We start from the raw sequence: 19,812 nt of genomic DNA, 5'->3' as shown, positions 1-19,812 counted from the left end.
TACTCAGCTTATGTTCCAAACTTGATTTTAAACACCATGTCTTTATAGAATACATTTGCAACTCTCTGTGTATGTCTCAAGGTTAATGGTATAACTAGAGATTTTAGGGCTTTAACATTTTGTAAAGATTCTCTTTAGCTTTTTTAAATTGCAAGATAAGCCATCCCAAGCACACTCAAGGACCTATTTAGGCAGTAATTATGTACAATATATTGAAAAGGAACCATACTGGCTGAAAGGTTTTACAGCCATTAGATAATTTCTAAGGTGCCTTCTATTCTTAAATTTTTATAGGTTCTTCCCCCCTCTAATTATTCCAAATTTTTAAAAAGCCTATTATGGGCACAAGATTATGCTAAGCTCACTCTGGAGAGAACTCTGGAGAGGAGGTATTAAAGAAGCCAACTAGCTAAGAAAATACTGATGATATTTTAAGAAAAAAACTGACTGTGGGCAGAAGTCAGTAACACTACTGATTACTCAGGATTGCTTCTTAGGTTCTCTATAGACCTAAACTCAAGCACAGATTGGTTGGTTAATAGCACGTGTCTCTCCAAATGACTGTGGAGATGATCAGAGCTGAATATTGTAGGATGATGACATCACCTTTCCAACATGCTCCTCTCCCTGCATCACCCTCCGCCTAAGCAGCTTCTCTGCTGAGTAATATTCAGTTCCCAGGGGTTTATTTCTATAGAGCTTGAACCTACCTAAGAAGAAAGAAAAAAAAAAACACACTTAAAAATCGCTTTTAACATTAAAAAATCCTAGTTACCCACTCAACCCCTGAAGTTCCCATACTCTTACACATAACCATGTTTTAAATATAGAGTTATCCTTTTTTGCCTTAGTAATGACATTTTACATGAGGTGGCCACATTTTGAAGCCCATTTAAGACCACTAGTTAGCAATCTTATTCCTACTAAGAGCTAAATGTGCCTTGAAAAGCAGCTTTTTGGAACTTGGCTTGGGGGAGTTTTGTCTTTTTTTGGAGACAGGGCAAAGTTTCTTTTGCTCCTTTGGGAACATTTGAAATAATGTTCCTTGTTCCTTCCCTTGACTAATAAGTAGCAGGGTGAAGGCTATGGGAAAATATGATAGTCATATAATATCTGAGGATGGATGAATTGAGCAGAAAAGGTAATACAATTAATCATTAAAACATGGGAAAGCTTCTGATTCCATTAAGAGACTTTTCCCTTTCCATCTAAACTTGCTTTTGTTATCCGGAATTTCTAATCTATTTGCTTTCCCTACTATCAGCTATATTTTAGCATAGCAATCAGAGAAAATGGATCCTGTTATAACAGGAAAATTTTTTTAGCACCTGGATTTTGCTCTGAAGTGTCTCTAGTAAGCTAGAGAGAAATAATCAGTATCTGTTAAATTGTGACTATAGATTAAGTGTAAAGTATTCATTGTATTATATAGTAGGGGAAATTAGTCAGCAACCTGGATCAGTCAACACTTAGAGAGAAGGTACAGAGAAAGCAGACTGATGATATTTATCCTTGGAGAAATTCAAGTTTATTGAAGGAAAAAACACTATCACCTATACAGGACACCTAATAATGACTTCTTTGTTGTGCTAAGGATAGAGCAGGGTTTATGTAGAGCAGGGCTGTTATACATAGTGTCGCTATGAGTCACAGGCTACTCTATGGCACATAACAACAACAATAGTGACCTGTAACCCCAAACATACGTAAACTTCTACAGGAATGCTGAGGAAATAGAAAAGATGGAGCTTGGAAAAACTTAAGAATGTCATTCATGGAAAGGTTTGTTCATCATAGAGTTTAGAAAGAAAATAGCATTAATGTCATGGACAAGGGAGAAAGAAAATATTTGTAAATGTAATAGGAACAATTCCCCAAGAGACTTCTTTTAAGATGGAGAATGGAGGAAAATAAGACAGGAATGAACATAACTATAGCAGAGGAAGTGTGGACTTAGATACTGGAAAACCTTGAAAAGCCAAGATCAACTTGATAGGCAATGAATAAACTATTCTAAGATGGTAACAGTTAAAAATAGAGTAGGAAATGGTAATAGATGGAGGATTCTTGAAATCTGTTGTAGGATACTTAGATTATGTGCAGTCAACACAGAAAGTGGTTGCTATAGTATGAAAACTGACAGATGGTTTCTTTCTAGGGAGCTATGAGGGACCCTGTGAGTAGCCAGTACAGCTCCTTTCTTTTCTGGAGGATGCCCATCCCAGAACTGGATCTGTCAGAGCTTGAAGACCTGGGTCTGTCAGATACAGCCACCTACAAGATCAAGAGCAACGGTGATGGCAAAATGGCCGGACAAGCAGCCAGAGCTGAGCAAGAGAAAACCCCTGAAGGCGATGTCCTCCTTGAGTACAGCACCTTCAACTTCTGGAGAGCTCCCATTGCCAGCATCCACTCCTTTGAGTTGGACTTACTCTAAGACCAAGACTCCTGTCATCTATCACCTTGCCCTCATTGTGTTCCCTTTCAGTCCCTTCCTTTCCATACCTTTCCCATTTTAATCTTGTTCTGTCCCCTCCATTATGTTCATGTGGTGCTGATGAATCTGTCAGAGTATTTATTTATTTATTCATTCATTTATTCATCAATTTGTCTATCTTCCTTACCCATTCTTTTGAAAGCTCTTAAGCTACCAAGTAAAGGGTTGAAGCAGGATTTCCCCTTTTATCCCCCAGATATGAACTCCAGAAAGCAGGGCTGATGGGGAATCAAAGAGTAGTACAATGGTACAAAACAGAGGACTGGATTTTTTCTAACTCTATTTGAATCAGCTTGTTCAAACCTTCTTCATTTCCGGCTATCGTAAAAACAAATATTTCTTCGAGGATTGATTAAAGAGTTTTAATTTGGTGTTATCTGCTATAAAACATTATGGTTTCTAAGATATTAAGGTGGTAGAAGACTTAATTTTTTTGATCATGTCTGTCCTTAAACTTTTCTTTAAATTATTTGGAATTGGACAAACTTGTAAGACAAGAAGAAAGACTACATGAAAATAGAGAAAAGCACTGAATTGTTTCAGAAATCGCTAAATGCGCCCTTTCTCAAAAATATGTTCCTACTTATTAAATAATTTTAGTCCAAATTGTGCTTGAGAAATCTAGCTGAGAATTTCCAGTCTTCTGATGCAATCTTATGGACATTATGACAATTTGTAATTCAGCCTTTGGGAATGCACAGAATTTAGTGTTTAGTATTTTAGTCTTGGCTTCCTATTGTATTTTGCATTGTATATGGGGGATCGGCGCACCTTGGGCACAGTTCTTCAGCCACCTTAAGACTATGACATGAACAATCACATTCTGACCCCGCACCTTGTCCCCAACTCTTCCAAAGTTACTGATGCAGATTTGTGCTACTATTTATTAACTTATTTAATAAAGACATTCAATCCCCAGACTGAATTCTAGTTTTGTCTTTGTATGGAATGATTTATAAATGTCAGAAACTAGCTTTATTTTGACATTCAACTTGAACTTTTTTCTATTCCAACTTTGAGGAAGAATGATTTAACTAGCCTTTTTGTGTAAAAATAGGTGGCCCTGGTGGCAGCCTCCTACGAGCACTGGTTGAAGCTGGGCAGCAAGGTCTGGAGGCCTTCGTGGTCAGGTTCATGGCACTCTACAAGAAATTCATGGAAGATGGGCTGGAAGGCAGGTCAGAAGACTGCCCACCACACAGCATCCTACCAAGACAGGGCTTGCATGTGCATGGTGCACACGGACAGATGTGAGTCAAATAAACCAGCTTGACTTTAAAAAGAAAAAGTGACCTTGAGGTTAAACAAGTGAGTAATAAATGCAAATCAATTTAAAATTGCTGCCTATTGACTGCCAAAAAATTTCAAGTAATAATCCTCTGAAAGGATCTGTGGTTCTAAATCTGATTGGCATTATCTCAACCTGTGTGCCTAAGAAAATAATTCCTTCATATGCTATCTATTTCTAACTGACCTAACTCCAAAAAAAACCTATTTGAGTCTAATTTTTAACGTTTGTATGCCTGCTAACTGGAAAAACTGAGATAGAGAACACGCGCATGTGTGTGCACACACTCCCCCCCAGGATTCTTGCTCCAGGAAAGATGAGCATTCGCCTCCCTGTGATTTACTGACAACCTGCTGGACGGTCACGGTCAACTATGGGTCAGTTCCCACTTAACAGTTCACAACTTAAAAAAGGGAAGTAAATACCAGTTGAGTTCCTGGGTTGTGCAATAATGAAAAAGTTGTTGCTCCAAACCCACCCAGAGTTGAGCCTTGCAAGTAACTCATTTGTTACCCACTTTCGAAAGGTCATAGCCTTGAAGAATAGTTCTAATTCTGCACAGATAGGAATGCCATCCAATTCTAGGTCACCATCACCAAATACCAATATGGATAATACTTAGCAATAAACCATACATATTTTAATCACCATTACAAGAGTGACTATTCGTTGAAGACTATCACACTTGGAAAGATGGAGGATCAGCAAAAGGGAGGAAGACCCTTGACTAGATGGATTGACAGTGACTGTGGCAGTGGGCACAAGTATATCAGAGATCGATAGGGACCAGATAGGTTGTTCTTAGGGTTGTTATGAGTCTACTTAACTTGCTGCACCTAACAAGACCTGGAGGAGGACCCAAGTTCACTAACAACCTAAAAAACGGAGCTTTGGTGAATTACTGGTAAAGAGTTGCACTGCCCAACCCAAAGGTACATGATTCAAATCCACTATCTGCTCCAAGGGATAAAAGGAGGCTAATTTTCTCCGTGATTTATTGCCTCTGAAAACCCGCTGGAAGGTCAGATATGAGTGGGTTCGACTCCATAGTACGTAATAAGGAGAAAAATAAATAAATAATGGGGCTTGGAAAGTTAAGTGACATGTCCTTTTCTAATTTCAAACAGACAACCATAGCTGCCTGTTAGGACTAGTGCAATCCTTTTGTCTTGGCATCTGCAGGTTTTATCTTTTTATTTTTTCCCCCCTTGTGTATTGTCAAATCGGATCCAAATGGCACAGGAGATTTGTACCTCCTTCAGCGGAACATGAACATATGGTGGAATTCGAACTGTACCCCTTCGGGATTGCAGCGCAGCTTATTGCCACTAGGCCACCAGAGCTCCCTGGCTTTATCCTTAAAAAAAAAAAAAAATGTTAAAAAAACCCAACCACAATACAAAAGCAAAAAACAAAACACCCCTGTGACATCATAGCAACTATTTAGGTTGAACAAGGTGTATCTGCCCCATAGGACTTCCAAGGCTGTAAATACTTCCGGAAGCAGAGCGCCATCCTTAGCCAGTTTCCCGAATAACTGTTAACACTGTTCGCTCGGTCAATTCGGTCAGTATTTATGGCTGGAAATTTATCAGGCACCAGAACTCAATTCACAGGTGAAACCAGGAACGATCCACATAGCTTCTTTCAGGGCTGGGATGATGCAGCATTGTTTGCCCCTCAATCCTCAAACCGGTCCCAGGAGATACACCCAAGTACAAGAAACTCAGCCGTCTCGAGTCCTTGGCGCCAAAACAAACTATGGGGCCGTCCCCTGCCGGAACTACAGAACACGTAATCAAATAATCCTCCGCCGTACTAAGTGGTCTTGCTAGGATCTCTCAGATACACTCTGTTCAACCTCAGAAGGGCCTCAGTACATAGAAGTTGAGTCTCTGAGTCATATCACCTTCTGTATGAATGGAAATATGGATTTTCTAATAATTTTTCCTCCACGGATTCCTCCGCCAGAAAGTATCCCTGCTGCGCCTTCACTTCCGCGTCTGCCATTTTGTTGCCTCCATTTCTCCACGAGGGGGGGTTAAAGGGCCCCCAAGTACGCATATATGAAAAGGCCAAAAAGTAACCGTCACTGACAGGGAATCTGAACTAGAGAAAGAAACAGGACCAAACTGGCGGGCTCGGTGCAAGCGCAGCCGGCAGCGTCCCGGACGAGGAGGTGAGGGGAAAGAAGAGAGGCGTGGGTTGGGGTGGGGGGCGGATGTCAGAACTGGAAGGCAGAGCGCCATGAGAAACCTCATCCCTTCCCAGACGTTTGGGGGCAGACCTCACCGGAGCAGGGGCAGCTGGGGATGGGGAGAGAGGAAGGGGATGCTTTCGAGAGGAAGGGGAGGGGACTGGGAAGAGGTGAAGAAGGGGGTGGGTGTAAGACCTGAGGCTGGGGAGCTGGACCAAGGGGAGCCCGGGCCACAGAGGTGACCACTAGGGGGCGGCGCAGATCCCAGGCTGGGACGGTGCGCTGGGCTTGACACTTGAGCTCTTTACTCCGTATTGACTTTCTTCTTTCAAAAAGACAGGAGATGCTTGTGAGGAACTGGAGGGTTTATGAAACAGGGGGACGGTAAAACTCTTAATCCACTGATTTTAATAGAAATCTTAGCGAGTCTTGTCTGAACAAGAGCAGTGAGCGACAGCCAGTTTCAAACAGTTGTTTGTACAACTGGCGGCCCAGTGTTGACGTGTGCAGTGCAAAAAGAATTTATCAGACCACGAATCCTTCACTCCCAATTCTCTTTTTCGATAGCTTTTTCATGTTCTCACAGATTTCCTTGGGCCAGCAATGCTCTACACAGATCCATCCCTTTCCTTTTTTGTACCAGCAGGAATACTCATTCCCTTGGAGATCTTTTTTTTTTCTTTTCTTTTCTTTTAAACGCCTATGGAAAAGCACATTTTCCTGTAGTTTACCTTCAACAATTTGACAACATTTTTTTGCCGTTTGGGTCCATATTTACATAGCATCGTTTGCGCTAGTAGAGGTTTTATGCATTTGCCTTCATACATCTTTTTATAACAATTAGGAGAGAACTGTCCCACCCAAATTCTGATAGAAACAAAAGTAATTAGAGAACAGAAGTAACTTTGAACAGAGTACTTTGTTGGCAAGAGCACAAGCACTTCTTAAGTTATTAAAACACCCTTACAGTTTGTGTGTGTGTGTGTGTGTGTGTGTGTGTGTGTGAATGGAAGGGGATACTTTGTGTTTATTATCGCCAGAATCTTCAGGAAGATTAGTGTTTATTTACTCATCTTGTGTCCAGGGAGAGGGGAGATAGAGAACTTAAAGGAGAATGTTTTCTTTGCCTTCATAGTAATCAGAAAGCTCAGAGGTGCCTAGATGGTCCTTTAGTTTGTATTAAGCTACATTTCTTGTTCAGCAAGAGGATATTAGGAATTGGTACATAGGGCTGTTATTTAAGATGTACATTTTACTTGAGACAGGTACCTGTCCAAGTTGATGAGTTTAGTGCAAGACAGGGCAGCTTTCAGAGTTGGTGTACATAGGTTTGCTATGAGTCACAAGTGACTCGATGAAACTTAACAACATTAAGAAAAATAAAACAGGGTAAAGAGAAAAGAACCTTGAATCTAACTATATCTTGGTATATATTTAATATAGAAAATTATTTTTAAAATGGATGACAAATGTGAATTTCTTGCTATTTAGTGGTAATAATACATAACTCAGATGAAGCAATTGAAAATAAATACTACATGGCTTGGGTCAGGCACATCTTAAACTGCCAGAGTTCTCTGTAGAAATAAAAATGGAGTTTTTTCTGGCTCTTGCACCATCTTACAATCTATGCTGTGCTTAAGCCTTATTTCAGTCACTTGTATCAGTCCATCTCATTGAAAGTCTTCCTCTACTTGCCCAAGCATGAGTTGTTTCCCAAGGACTAAAATCATGGTGAGCTGATACTACTACACGTCCATTCTCGTCAGAACTGATTAATAGCTAGCCTTCTAATGGGTTTTCAGAGGCTGTAAACCATACAGGAGGAGACTGCTCATCTCCTGAAGAGCAGCTGGTGGATTTAAACCATCCACTTTTGGATTGACAGTGCATCTCTACTGAACTTCGGTAAAATCTGACAATACTGAGTGCTGATCAGAATGCAGAATAATTACAATTTTTATATACTGCCATTGGAATGCAAAGTAGTATAACCAGTTAAAAACCATTTGGTAGTTTTTTAATAAAATTCAATTTACCATAAAAAGAAAAAACACTTCCTTTACATATTTTGGACATGTTGTCAGGAGGGACTAGTCATTGGAAAAGGACATCTTTCTAGGAAAGGTGAGGGGTAAGCAAAAAAGGAAGAAGATCCTTAGCAGATAGAGTGGCACAGTGATTACAACAGTAGGTTTAAATACTACAGAGACACAAAGATTGTCAGAATGATGCAAGATTGGCTGAGGATTTGTTCTGTTTTACATAGGATTGCTATGAGTTGGAATTGGCTTGATGACACCAAACAACAGTAGATAATTCACATATATGATTAAAGAAAAGAGATTAATTTATGAAGGCAGACTATAGTGGAAAAATTGATTGCTCAAAAAGATATTTGAAAGAAAAGTTGCTGAAGATATCAGTTGCATAGAATAAAATATATTTAAAGCATCTTGTCTTCTGTCAATATCAATGTCTCAGGAACATGAAGCAAATTAGATTTCAGACAGATACTTCAACATCCAACTGAATATTTTTTTGTGATAAGGACTAGAGTTGAGATTGCAAAATTGCGTTATTAGACTAGCTAAGCCCTGTCTAGGGAGCTCTGGTGGCCTAGTGACTAAGGATTTGTGCTGCTAACACAAAGGCAAGCAAAGCAGTTTTAATCCACCAGCTGCTCCTTGAAAGACAGGCAGTATCCTGCCTTGCTGTTTACCCCTCTGAAAATCCACAGAAGGGTCAGCTATCAATTCTGACTGAATAATGAGTTGATATAATAAAGAGAATATTTATTGTTCAATAATATGTTCAAAAGAATGTGTTTTTATTTTTTTTATTTTTTAGGAATATGCTTTTAGATTAGGGTATTCCAGAAATAGTAAACTTAAAGATCAGGGTGCATTTCTGTTGTTGAGAATTTATGCAGTGAAAAACGATACCCACTGCTGTTGAGAAAATTCTTGACTCATACTGAATCTTTATTGAGTTTTCAAGGGTATAAATCTTTATAGGAGACTGCTTATTTTTCTCCCTTTGAGCAACTGATGGATTCAAACTTCTCCTTTTGGTTAGAAGATCAATAAGTTTATACTGTTCAGCCAGGGCTACTTATACACAAGAAAACATACACCAATTCAACAATTTCCCCATGTACAGTTCAGTAATGTTGTTGTTCTGTGTCATTGAGTTGGAACCAACTCATAACTGACCATGTTTGTTATGTATCATCTAGTTGGAAATGACTTATCGCTGACCCTCTAATAGGTTTTTAGAGGTAGTAAATTGCTTGGAGGAAATTGCTCACCATTATCCCCTGCAGAGCAATTGGTGGATTCGAACCACATGCCTTTTAGTTGGCAACACAACTCCTCAAGACTAAGCAACTTATGCAGTCTGAAATTGATAGATGTGTAGTCAAGATACATTAATGAGTTTTTTTGCAATGGGTTTGTCGCCAGAATACAGGTGTTGGTGAATACCATTGTAAAACCTAAGCCAAAATGGAAGAGAAGACCCATATCAACATTGTCATCACTGGCCCTGTAGCTTTGTGCAAGTCCACCACTACTGGCCACTTGATCTACAAATGTGGTAGGAGCAACAAACGAACCATTGAGAAATTCGAGAAGGAAGTTGTGAAATGGAAAAGGACTCCTTCAAATACACCTGGGTCTTGGATAAACTGAAAACAGAATGTGAGTGTGGCATCACCATTGACATCTCCCTGTGGAAATTTGAGACCAGCAAGTACTATGTGACTATCATTGATGCCCCAGGACACAAAGACTTTATAAAAACCATGATTGCAGGAACATCGTTGGCAGACTGTGCTGTCCTGATTATTGCTGCTAGTGTTGGTGATTTGAGGCTGAATTGTGAACATGCCCCTCTGATTTACACATTGGTTGTGAAGCAACTAATTGTTGATGTTAACAAAATGGATTCCATTGAGCCACCCTACAGCCAGGGACATCGTTAAGGGTCAAGGAAATCATTAAGAAGTCAGTACCTAAATCAAGAAAATTGGCTACAAACCTGACACAGTAGCCTTTGTGCCACTTTCTGATTGGAATAGGGACAACATGCTGTAGCCAAGTGCTAATATGCCTTGGTTCAAGGGATGGAAAGTCATCAAAGTGCCAGAGGAACCAAACTGCTTGGAGCTTTGGAGTGTATCCTTTTACCACCTCATCCAACTGATAAGCCCCTGTGTCTGCCTCTCCAGGAAGTCTACAGGATTGGTGGATTTGGTACTGTCCCTGTGGGCAGAGTGGAAACTGGTGTTCCCAAGCCTGACATGTGGTCACATTTGCTCCAGTCAGTGTTACCACTTGGTCTGTTGAAATGCATTATGAGGCTTTGAGTGAAGCTCTACCTGGTGACAGTGTTGCCTTCAACCTTCAAAACATCTCTGTGAAAGATGTTTGGCATGGCAGTAAGACCCACCAATGGAACCTGCTCGCTTCACTGCTCAGGTGATCATCTTAAACCATCCTGGCCATATCAATGCTAGTGAATCATTTGTGTTGAAGTGTCACACAGCTCACATTGCTTGCAAGTTTGCTGAGCTCAAAGAGAAGGTTGATTGCCATTCTGGTAAGAAGTTGGAAGATGGCCCCAAATTCTTGAAGTCTGGTGATGCTGTCATTATTGATATGGTTGCTAGCAAGCTCATGCGTGTGGAGAGCTTCTCTGACTACCCTCCTCTGGGTTGTTTTGCTGTCTATGACATGAGACAGACTTTTGATGTAGGTGTCAGCAAAGCAGTGGACAAGAAGGCTGCTGGAGCCGGCAAGGTCACCACGTCTGCTCAGAAAGCTCATATTGGTGAATATTACCCATAATACTGGCCACCCCAGTCTTCATCAGTAGTGGAAGAACCATCTCAGAACTGTTTAAATTGTCTCAATTGGCCATTTTAAGTTTAATAGTAAAAGACTGGTTAATAAGAACAATGCATCATAAAACCTTTAGAAGGAAAGGAATGTTTTGTACACCACTTGTTTTCTTTTTTGTGTGGCAGTTTTAAGTTATTAGTTTTTAAAGTCAGTACTATATAAACAGAAACAACTTGACCAAAAATTTGTCAAAGAATTTTGAGACCTATTAAAATAAAGTTTAATGAGATAAAAAGAGATGCATCAATGATTATTGGTGTCTGGAATGCAAAAGTTCAAACCAATAAGGAAAGAATGGTAGTCAGAAAACACGGACTTGACTGAATTTTGTATGTTCAATGATTTATTCATAGTAAATACCATTTTTTGGGGGGGTAAGTAGTAATGAAAGATTTATTAGATAAACCTTCCACTTTGAAAGGCGATAAGGCCACAAATACCATTTTTTAAGAAACACAAAAGGTGGCTTCCCATGAGCCTCACCTGATGGTCAGCACAGGCATCAGATCAACTACATCTGAACAAAGAATCGTTGTTGTTGTTGTTGTTGTTGTTGTTGTTGTTAGGTGCCATTGAGTCGCTTGCGACACATAGAGACCCTATGTACAACAGCCCTGAAACTTGCTCTACCCTGTGTTGATTTTACTTTCTCTGCCACACCTGCTCTCATTACCTCAGTCACTGAATCGAGCCATCTCATCGATGGTTTTCCTCTCTCTGTCCCTCCACCATTCCGAGTGTCATGTTCCTCTCCAAGGAGTTGTTCCTCCTGCAACATGCCCATAGTAGGTCAGACAAAGCCTCAGAATCCTTGCCTCCAAGGAGCAGCCTGGCTTCATCCACTCTAGGACAAACCTGTTTGTTCTCTTGGCAATCCATGGTATATTTAACGCTTTTCTTCAGCCCCACAGCTCAAAGGCATCATTTCTCTTTTAATCTTCCCTAGTCATAGTCCAGGTCTCTGATGCATAGCAAGCACTTACCAAGACTATGGCCTGGATCAGGCACATCTTAGTCTCCAAAGTGATGTCATTGCTCTTCAGTACTCTCAAGAGGTCCCTGACAGCTGACTTTCCCAATGCAGTTCATCTTTTGACTTCCTGGCTGCTGGTACCAAAACTGTTAATTGTGGAGCCAAGCAAGCCAAAGCTGTTAATTTCAATCCCTTCACCATATATCATAATGCTGCAAGTTGGCCCAGTGGTGAGAATCTTTGGATGGTTTTTTTTTTATATTGATCATATAGATTTAAAAGGTATGGAGACAGAATACATGTCTGGTGTGCATCCTTCCTGATTTTGAACCATGCAGTGTCTCCTTGCTCTGTTCTTAAGGCTGTCTCTTGGTCCAAGTATAGGTTTCACATAAGCACAATCAGGTGTTCTGGGTTTCCCATTTTTCTCAGAGTCAAGCAGTCAGAATCAGACCCTGTACTGACAGTGGGACAGATTATTATCACGTGAAAGTTAAAATTGAAACTGAAGATTAAAACAGTTCCTTAAGAACCAAAATACAACCTTGAGTCTATCCCACCTGTATGTTAAAAACCATCTTATGAACAGATTTGAGGCACTGATCACCAGTAATCAAAGAACAAAGGAGTTGTGAGATGAAATTGAGCATATCATCTATGAAGACAGCATACGATCCTTGCCAAACTGGATGTTAGAATAAACTATGAAAATTGCAATAGAGCTTTGAGAAGCCAAAACAAAGGGAAGAGATGCCAAAGTAAAAGAGCTGATCAGGTTTCAAAGGGAATCTTGAGAAGACAAAGCAAAGTGTTTCAAGGAAGTGTGCAAAGACCTGGAGTCAGAGAATAAAAAGGCATTTCTTGCTTGGTGTTTCTCAAGCTGAAAGAACTAAAATTCAAGCCTTGAGTTGCAATACTAAGAGATACCATGAGCAAAATCTTAAATGGTCCAGGAAGCATTTTAAGATAGAAGAAGGAGACTACGCATGCGTGGCTTCCAAATTTTCAGTGGCGCAGCATAGGCCAAGCCTGGGTGGACATGGAGGCTAACCCGCTGCGTCTGTGCCCGCCGCTCCTGCCCCAGAACCAGGAGAAGTCTGCCTACGAGGGATCCATCTCTGCCCAGGGAACTGACTTCCACCTGAAAGTAGTGTTGCCTGAAGATTTGCAAGTGAAGAATGCGAACTTACTCTATAGTTGCCAGCTGAGAACAATGCTTAATGGATACCATCAGGTAATACAACGGAGAATGCAGCACTCTCCCGATCTGAAGAGCTTTATGATGTTGCTTTGAAAAATAAGCAAGAGATACACACGCCACCTACACCGCATTTCTACTCTCGCCTCATTGAAGAGCTGGGAACACTCGGCTGGGATCCTTCCTTCAGCACCATCAAGTTAACAGCCAAAGATGCATCTGGTAGAGAACATCATGTCACCCTCAAGTTGAAGGCGAAGTATCCAGCAGAAGCAACAAATTGTTTGGTGGATTTTCCAGTTCCGTTTCCTGTGTCGTGGACACCACAGAGCTCCTTAAAAGCATTCATAGTCAGTTTTTAGCAGCCTTGAACTCACTGAAGGCATTCTGGGATGCTGTGGATGAAATCGATGAGAAGACCTGGTTCTAGAGCCAGAGAAACCCATCTGGAGCATGACAGCACACAGGATTGCAATGGGGAATAATGCATCAGTAAATATAGAGGTTGACCCCCAGGCACCCCACCATGCCTCCTGAGTGTTACTTTATTGGAGCTGGCCATGTGATAAAACCCCTGGGAATTAAGCAAGAATATATATTTGTAGGATCCAGAAAATACTCTGTTACAAAACTTGAAAGACGTTTTAGAAATTTATTTTCCAGCTCACAGTATCCTGGAAAAATCTGATTTTACTATGGATTGTGGAATCTGCTATGCTTTCCAACTCAATGATGCAATTAATTCCTGGTCAAGTGTGTGATAATCCACAGTGTGGACAACCTTTCCATCAGATATGCTTATACGAGCGGTTGAGAGGACTGCTGACCAGTAGACAGAGCTTCATCATCATATTTGGTGAATGTACATATTGTAGTAAGCCAATTGCATTGAAGATGGCTGGGAGGAAACCCTGAAATAAGAATGCAACACTTTTGTGAAGAAATGAGATATTTAAAAATTATAAAAAGGATTTTATTTGGTATCTTTGGAGAAAATAGCAGGCAAGAAATATCAACACACACACACACACAAAATATGAGCAATCTGTAAAAATACACACTTTGTCTCTTCACTAAATAAATAGGGAATGTTCTGCCTCTGTGACCGCTATACCAGTAGTGTGTCATACTTACACCAATCTTGAGATCTTGATTTGTGTTTATATCTGGGCAGGTAAAATTTTGATGGTATTTGTAAGATGGATTTTTGCAAATAATTTTGTATTTCACTTAGATATTCTTGAGGCATATGTGATTGTTGTCTTCTTCTTGTACTATTCCATGGGGGGAAATAAATGTGCAATTTGTTGGGGGGAAAAAAAGAAGATGGAAGAAATACACAGAATCCCCATACCAAAAAGAATTGATTGACACTGACAAATTTTAGGAAGTACCATATGAAAAAGAACCAGTGGTGACAAAGGAAGAAGTTCAAGCTGCATTAAAGACACTGGTCAAAAATAAGGCCCTAGGAATAGAAGGGATACCGATTGACATGTTTCGACTAACAGGTGCACTCTGGATATGCTCCAGTCTATATGTCTGGCCAACTGACTGCAAGAGATCCATATTCTCATTTTCAAGAAAAGAGATCCAACAGATTGTGGAAATTATTGAACAATATCATTACTATCACGTGGAAGCAAAATATTGCTGAAGATCATTAAAAAAGTACTGGGAACATTGACAGGGAACTGCCAGAATTAATTGTGCTCACAGGAAGTCTACCTAGACCAAGAAGTTATTGTCCAAGTAGAAAAAAATGTATGAAATAATCATTTAAAATTAAGTGTGTCTTAATGTTTGTATCTTAGTATTTGTATCTTTTCTCCATATCTATTCAGTCTGAATACTGAGTAAATAATTCTTGAAGCTGAATTCTTTGGATAAAAATGTGGCATCAGCATTGAAGGAAGACTTACCAGCAGTCTGTGTTATGCACGTGACACATACAGCCTTGCTTGCTGACAGTTGGAGGACGCAGCAGAGTCATTGTGTTTATATCTGAAGAAACTATGAGGTGGAGATGCTGGATGTGAAGATGAGGGAGGAACTCTGCTTCCTGTACAGGGTGGAACTCCGCATCACCATCGCTGAGATTAAGAACCTTTTCACCAAGAGTCAACCACAGTGGTACCCAGCCCGCCAGTCCCTCCACCTGGACCCCACGGGTAAATCCCTGAATTTAGAGGATGTCCTACAGAAGCTGCCTGTGGGCCCCACAGCCACACTGTACTTCTGAGACCTTGGGGCCCAGATCAGCTGGGTAACGGTGTTCTTAACAGTATGTGGTCCCTCTATTCATGTACCTGCTCTTCTCCTTCCGGGTCCCTTCAGCTACGGCCCCAAATATGACTTCACGTCCAGTCTGCCCACAGCGGTACACCTTGCCTGCATTTGCCATTCATTCTACTATGCCAGGCCCCTGCTGGAGTCTGTCTCCGTGCACCGCTTGTCCCATGGCACCATGTGCCTGCGCAACATCTTCAAGAACTGCACATACTACTTGGGGCTTTGCTGCCTGGAGGGCCTGTTACATCAACCACCCCCAACCTTCTCCCCCACTGAACTCAGCAGGTGAAGCTGGCTCTGGCCATCTTTGTGATCTGCCAGCTTGGCAACTTCTCCATCCACATGGCCCTGAGGAACTTGCGGCCTGCAGGAAGATCCCTTTCCCCACTAAGAACCCCTTCACATGGCGCTTCCTGCTGCTGTCCTGCCCCAACTACACCTACTAGGTTGGGTCCTGGATTGGCTTCACCCTCATGATAGTGTCCTCCAGTGGCTTTCTACTCCTTGGTAGACTTCACCCAGATGACCATCTAGGCCAAGGGCAAGCACTGAAGCTGCCTGAAGGAGTTCCATGGCTACCCACCTCTGTGCTCGCCCATTGTCCCCTTGCTGCTCTGAGCTGCTGCCCCAATCCCTGCTTGCTCACACCCAGGCCAGGGCCTGTGGCTCTGCCCAAGCCAGGCTCACATCCCCCCTCCCTACCATTATTCTTGGGGCCAGGAGGGGGATGTGGGGATCACAGCTTTCCAGCACCTGGAATAAAATCTGCCTGTTAGGTGGGGGAAAACAACAACAGCAAAAGTCTTCACCACTGTGCCAATAAATAACATGATAGATGGAGAAACGATTGAAATGGTTAATGACTTCATCTTACTTGGATCTACAGTGAGTACTCTTGGTACCAGCAGTCAGGAGATCAGGACACGTATTGCTCTGGGAAAGTCTGCTGTCATTGACTTCTCCAAAGTACTAAAGAGCAATGATGTCAGTTTGAAGACTAAGGTGTGCTTGATTCAGGCCATGGTCTTTTCAGTCACTTCCTATGCATTTCAGAGCTGGACAATGTATGACAGAAGAATTTATGATGTTTGAGATGTGGTGTTAGAGAAGAGGAGTACTGAAAATCCCAAAGACTGACAAAAGAATAAACAGGTATGTCTTGGAAAAGGTACATCCAGAGTATTTTTTGGAGGCAAGGATGGTGAACTTTGGACATGTTGCTAGGAAAAGCTATTCATTGTAAAGATATATCATGCTTGGAAAGGTGAGGGGAGGTCAACGAAAGAGGAGAAGACCTCCCAATGAGGTGGATTTATACAGTGACTGCAGCAGTGGGCTCGAGTGTATCAGAAATGGTGAAGATGACAAGATAGGACAGGATTCAGGTCTGCTTATAGGGTTGCTATGAGTCATACTTGACTCTACGGTACATAACAACTTCAGCAGGTTTTCAGAGGCAGTAAATTGTACAGCAGAGAGTAGCCTGTCTTTCCCATGGTGCTGCTTGGTGGACTTGAACTGCGTGCCTTTTGCTTAGGAGTGTAGCTCCTTTAGCCATCAGAGCCCCCCTGTGACATTGATTACATTCTTCAAATTGTGTACCTACACTCAACCTACTTTCCCAAGTTTCTCCCCAAATTTCCTATCCAGTCTTTCTAACGGCTTTTGTCATCAATTTGATCCCATATGTTTTACTGTTTTCAGGTGCTGTGGAGTCAGCTCTTACTTGTAGCAACCTTGTCTACAGCAGAAGGCCTATCCTGTGCCATCCTCACACTCTGCTGTGCTTCCGTTCAGTGTTGCAGTCACTGTGTCCGTCCAACTTGTCGAGATTCTCCTGCTCCTTCTCTGACCCTCTGCTTTTCCAAGCGGGATGTCTTTTTCTAAGGACTGGTTCCTGCTGATAACATGATGCCCTAATTATGCGTGATAAAGTCTCACTATCCTTGCTTCTAAGGAACACTCTCACTGCACTTAGTCCAAGACAAATTGGTTTGTTATTTTGACAGTCAATTATATATGCTATATTTTTCACCAACATTTTTATTCTTCAAAGGTATTGATTCTTGTGCAGTCTTCCTTATGGTCAAACTTCCACATACATTTGAAGCAACTGGAAATGCCATGAATTGAGTTATACTCACCTTTGATTCTTGGCCACATTTTCCCCAATGCAGTATATCCTTTGAGTCTTTGACTGTTACTCCATAAGCTCGTATCAGAGATTGTGAGGGCGGTGCAGGATAGAACAAAGTTCAGATATGCTCTTCATATGGTCACTGTGGATTGTAGTCCATTCAACAGCAATTAACAATGCTTCCATAGGTATTAATTGTGAATCCAAATGAAATTAAATCCTTGGCATCTTCAATCTTTTCTACATTTATCATGATGTTAATCCCATATAGGTCATTCTTAAAATGCATAATGCATAAGGTGTTGTTGTTGTTGTTGTTATGTGCTGTCGAGTCGCCTGCGACTCATAGCGACCCTATGTACAACAGCCCTAAACTCCCCTGTGTCCTGTGCCAATCGCACTGTCTCTGACACTCCCATCCCAATTATCCCAGTCACTGAATCAATCCACCTCATAGAGGGCCTTCCTCTCCTGTGCCGTCCCTCCACCCTCCCAAGCATGATGTCCCTCTCTAAGGACCAGTCTCTCCTCACTACATGTCCAAAGTAAGTTAGACAGAGCCTCAGAATCCTTGCCTCCAAGGAGCCACCCAGTTTAACCCTCTCCAGGACAAATCTATTTGTTTTCCTAGCAGTCCATGGTATTCTCAATACTCTTCTCCAGCACCACAGCTCAAAGGCATCAATTCTCCTTCTATCCTCCTTGGTCATTGTCCAACTCTCTGATGCATAACAGGTGATTGCGAAGACCATGGCCTGTATCAGACGCACCTTAGTCTCCAGAGAGACACCACTGCTCTTCAGCACTTTGGAGAGGTCCCTAACAGCAGACTTTCCCATGGCAATGCGCCTTTTAATTTCCTGGCTGCTGGTGCCAGGACTGTTGACTATGGAGCCAAGCAAACTAAAGCTGTGTACAATCTCAATCTCTTCACCATCCATTCTGATGCTGCCAATTGGTCCAGTGGTGAGAATCTTTGTCTTCTTGACATTGAGCCTCAATCCATATTGTAGGCTGCAGTCCTTGATGCTCTGCAGCAGGCGCTTCAGGTCCTCTTCAGTTCCAGCAAGCAGGGTTGTGTCATCCGCATAACGCAGATTGTTGATAAATCGTCCACCAATCCTGACCCCGCATTTCTCTTCATAGAGCCCAGCCTCCCGGATAATCTGTTCTGCATATAGGTTGAAAAGGTATGGAGATAGGATGCATCCCTGGCGTACGCCCTTCCCAATTTTGAACCATGCAGTGTTCCCTTGCTCTGTTCTGACGACTGCCATTCTTTATTACTGAAGGTGAACTATAATAAAAAAAAAAGTAAAAGGGCGTATTTTTGTTTGAAGGATTAAACATTGTCTCACAGCAGCTTTTTTGTAGATTTAGCTGGCCCTAAGACCCCAGAAAGTCTGGATTCCATGAGAGAAATTCTGTTGTGCTTGACAAAAGTGCATGTTATTACTTTTGTACTGTGGTCCTAACTAGGCCTTGAGAGCATAGTTGGTAAAGCATTGGGTTGCTAATGGAAAAATTGGCTATTAGTATCCACCAAGTACTTGTTGAAGAAAGAGGAGCAGTCTCCTCCCCTGGAGACTTGTGGAGACTTGTGGCCTTGGAAACCTGGTAAAGGATTGCTGTGAGTTAGAACTGACTTCAGGGCAGTGGGGGTTTGGGAACTGGTGACCTAGTGCTAAGAAACTGTACTGCCAACCCAAAAGCACATGGTTTGGATCTGCCAGCTGCTTCTCAGGAGAAAGATGGGTAGTCTCCTTCTATGCAATTTACTTTCTCTGAAAACTCACTGGAAGGTCACCTATGAGTCAGTTCTAACTTGACAACTCATAAGAACAGAAAGGCTACAGCTTTCTATATAGATAACATCTTTTTAAAATTTTTTTTTTATTTTATTTTATTATTTTTTGTTTGTACCGTCAAATCAGATCTGACTGATACAGCAGGAGATTGTTCCTCCTTCTCCGGCAGATCATCTGGTGGATTTGAACCGTGTACCTCTGAGATTGCAGTGCAGCTTCTTGCCACTAGGCCACCAGAGCTCGCCATAGATAACATCTTAACATCAAGAAAGCAAAAATCCTTACTACTTGACCAATAGGCAACATCATGATAAATGAGAAAAGATTGAAGTCATCAGTGATTTCCTTTTACTTGGAGCCACAGTCAGTACCCATGGTAATAGCAGTTAAGAAATCAAAAGACAAAGGGAGCTCTGGTGGCCTAAGCAATAAGAAGCTGCACCACAATCCCAGAGGTACATGGTTCGAATCCACCAGATGTTCTGCCGGAGAAGAAGGAACAATCTTCTCCTGTACCA

The 19,812-nt window shown here is 41.6% G+C and overlaps 1 protein-coding gene and 2 pseudogenes across 1 annotated transcript; all 3 read left to right on the top strand.

The window, feature by feature from the left end:
- The first annotated feature begins 2,164 nt into the window (after positions 1-2,164).
- Positions 2,165-2,437, top strand: MLLT11 (myeloid/lymphoid or mixed-lineage leukemia (trithorax homolog, Drosophila); translocated to, 11). Its single transcript, XM_006900117.1, has one exon. It carries the CDS (start codon positions 2,165-2,167, stop codon positions 2,435-2,437), a length of 273 nt encoding a protein of 90 aa, XP_006900179.1.
- Positions 2,438-12,898: 10,461 nt separating this feature from the next.
- Positions 12,899-13,972, top strand: LOC102849994 (annotated as a pseudogene).
- Positions 13,973-14,093: 121 nt separating this feature from the next.
- Positions 14,094-15,967, top strand: LOC102849583 (annotated as a pseudogene).
- Positions 15,968-19,812: the final 3,845 nt, after the last annotated feature.

This window comes from Elephantulus edwardii, unplaced genomic scaffold (genome assembly GCF_000299155.1).
Source record: "Elephantulus edwardii isolate Elephantulus edwardi_28Jun2011 unplaced genomic scaffold, EleEdw1.0 scaffold00273, whole genome shotgun sequence".
NCBI classification, from domain to species: domain Eukaryota; kingdom Metazoa; phylum Chordata; class Mammalia; order Macroscelidea; family Macroscelididae; genus Elephantulus; species Elephantulus edwardii.
This window is presented reverse-complemented; position numbering and strand designations above follow the sequence as displayed.

Excerpts from the sequence above, each read along its gene's own strand:
- MLLT11 (XM_006900117.1), top strand. The coding sequence starts at position 2,165 with ATGAGGGACCCTGTGAGTAGCCAGTACAGCTCCTTTCTTTTCTGGAGG.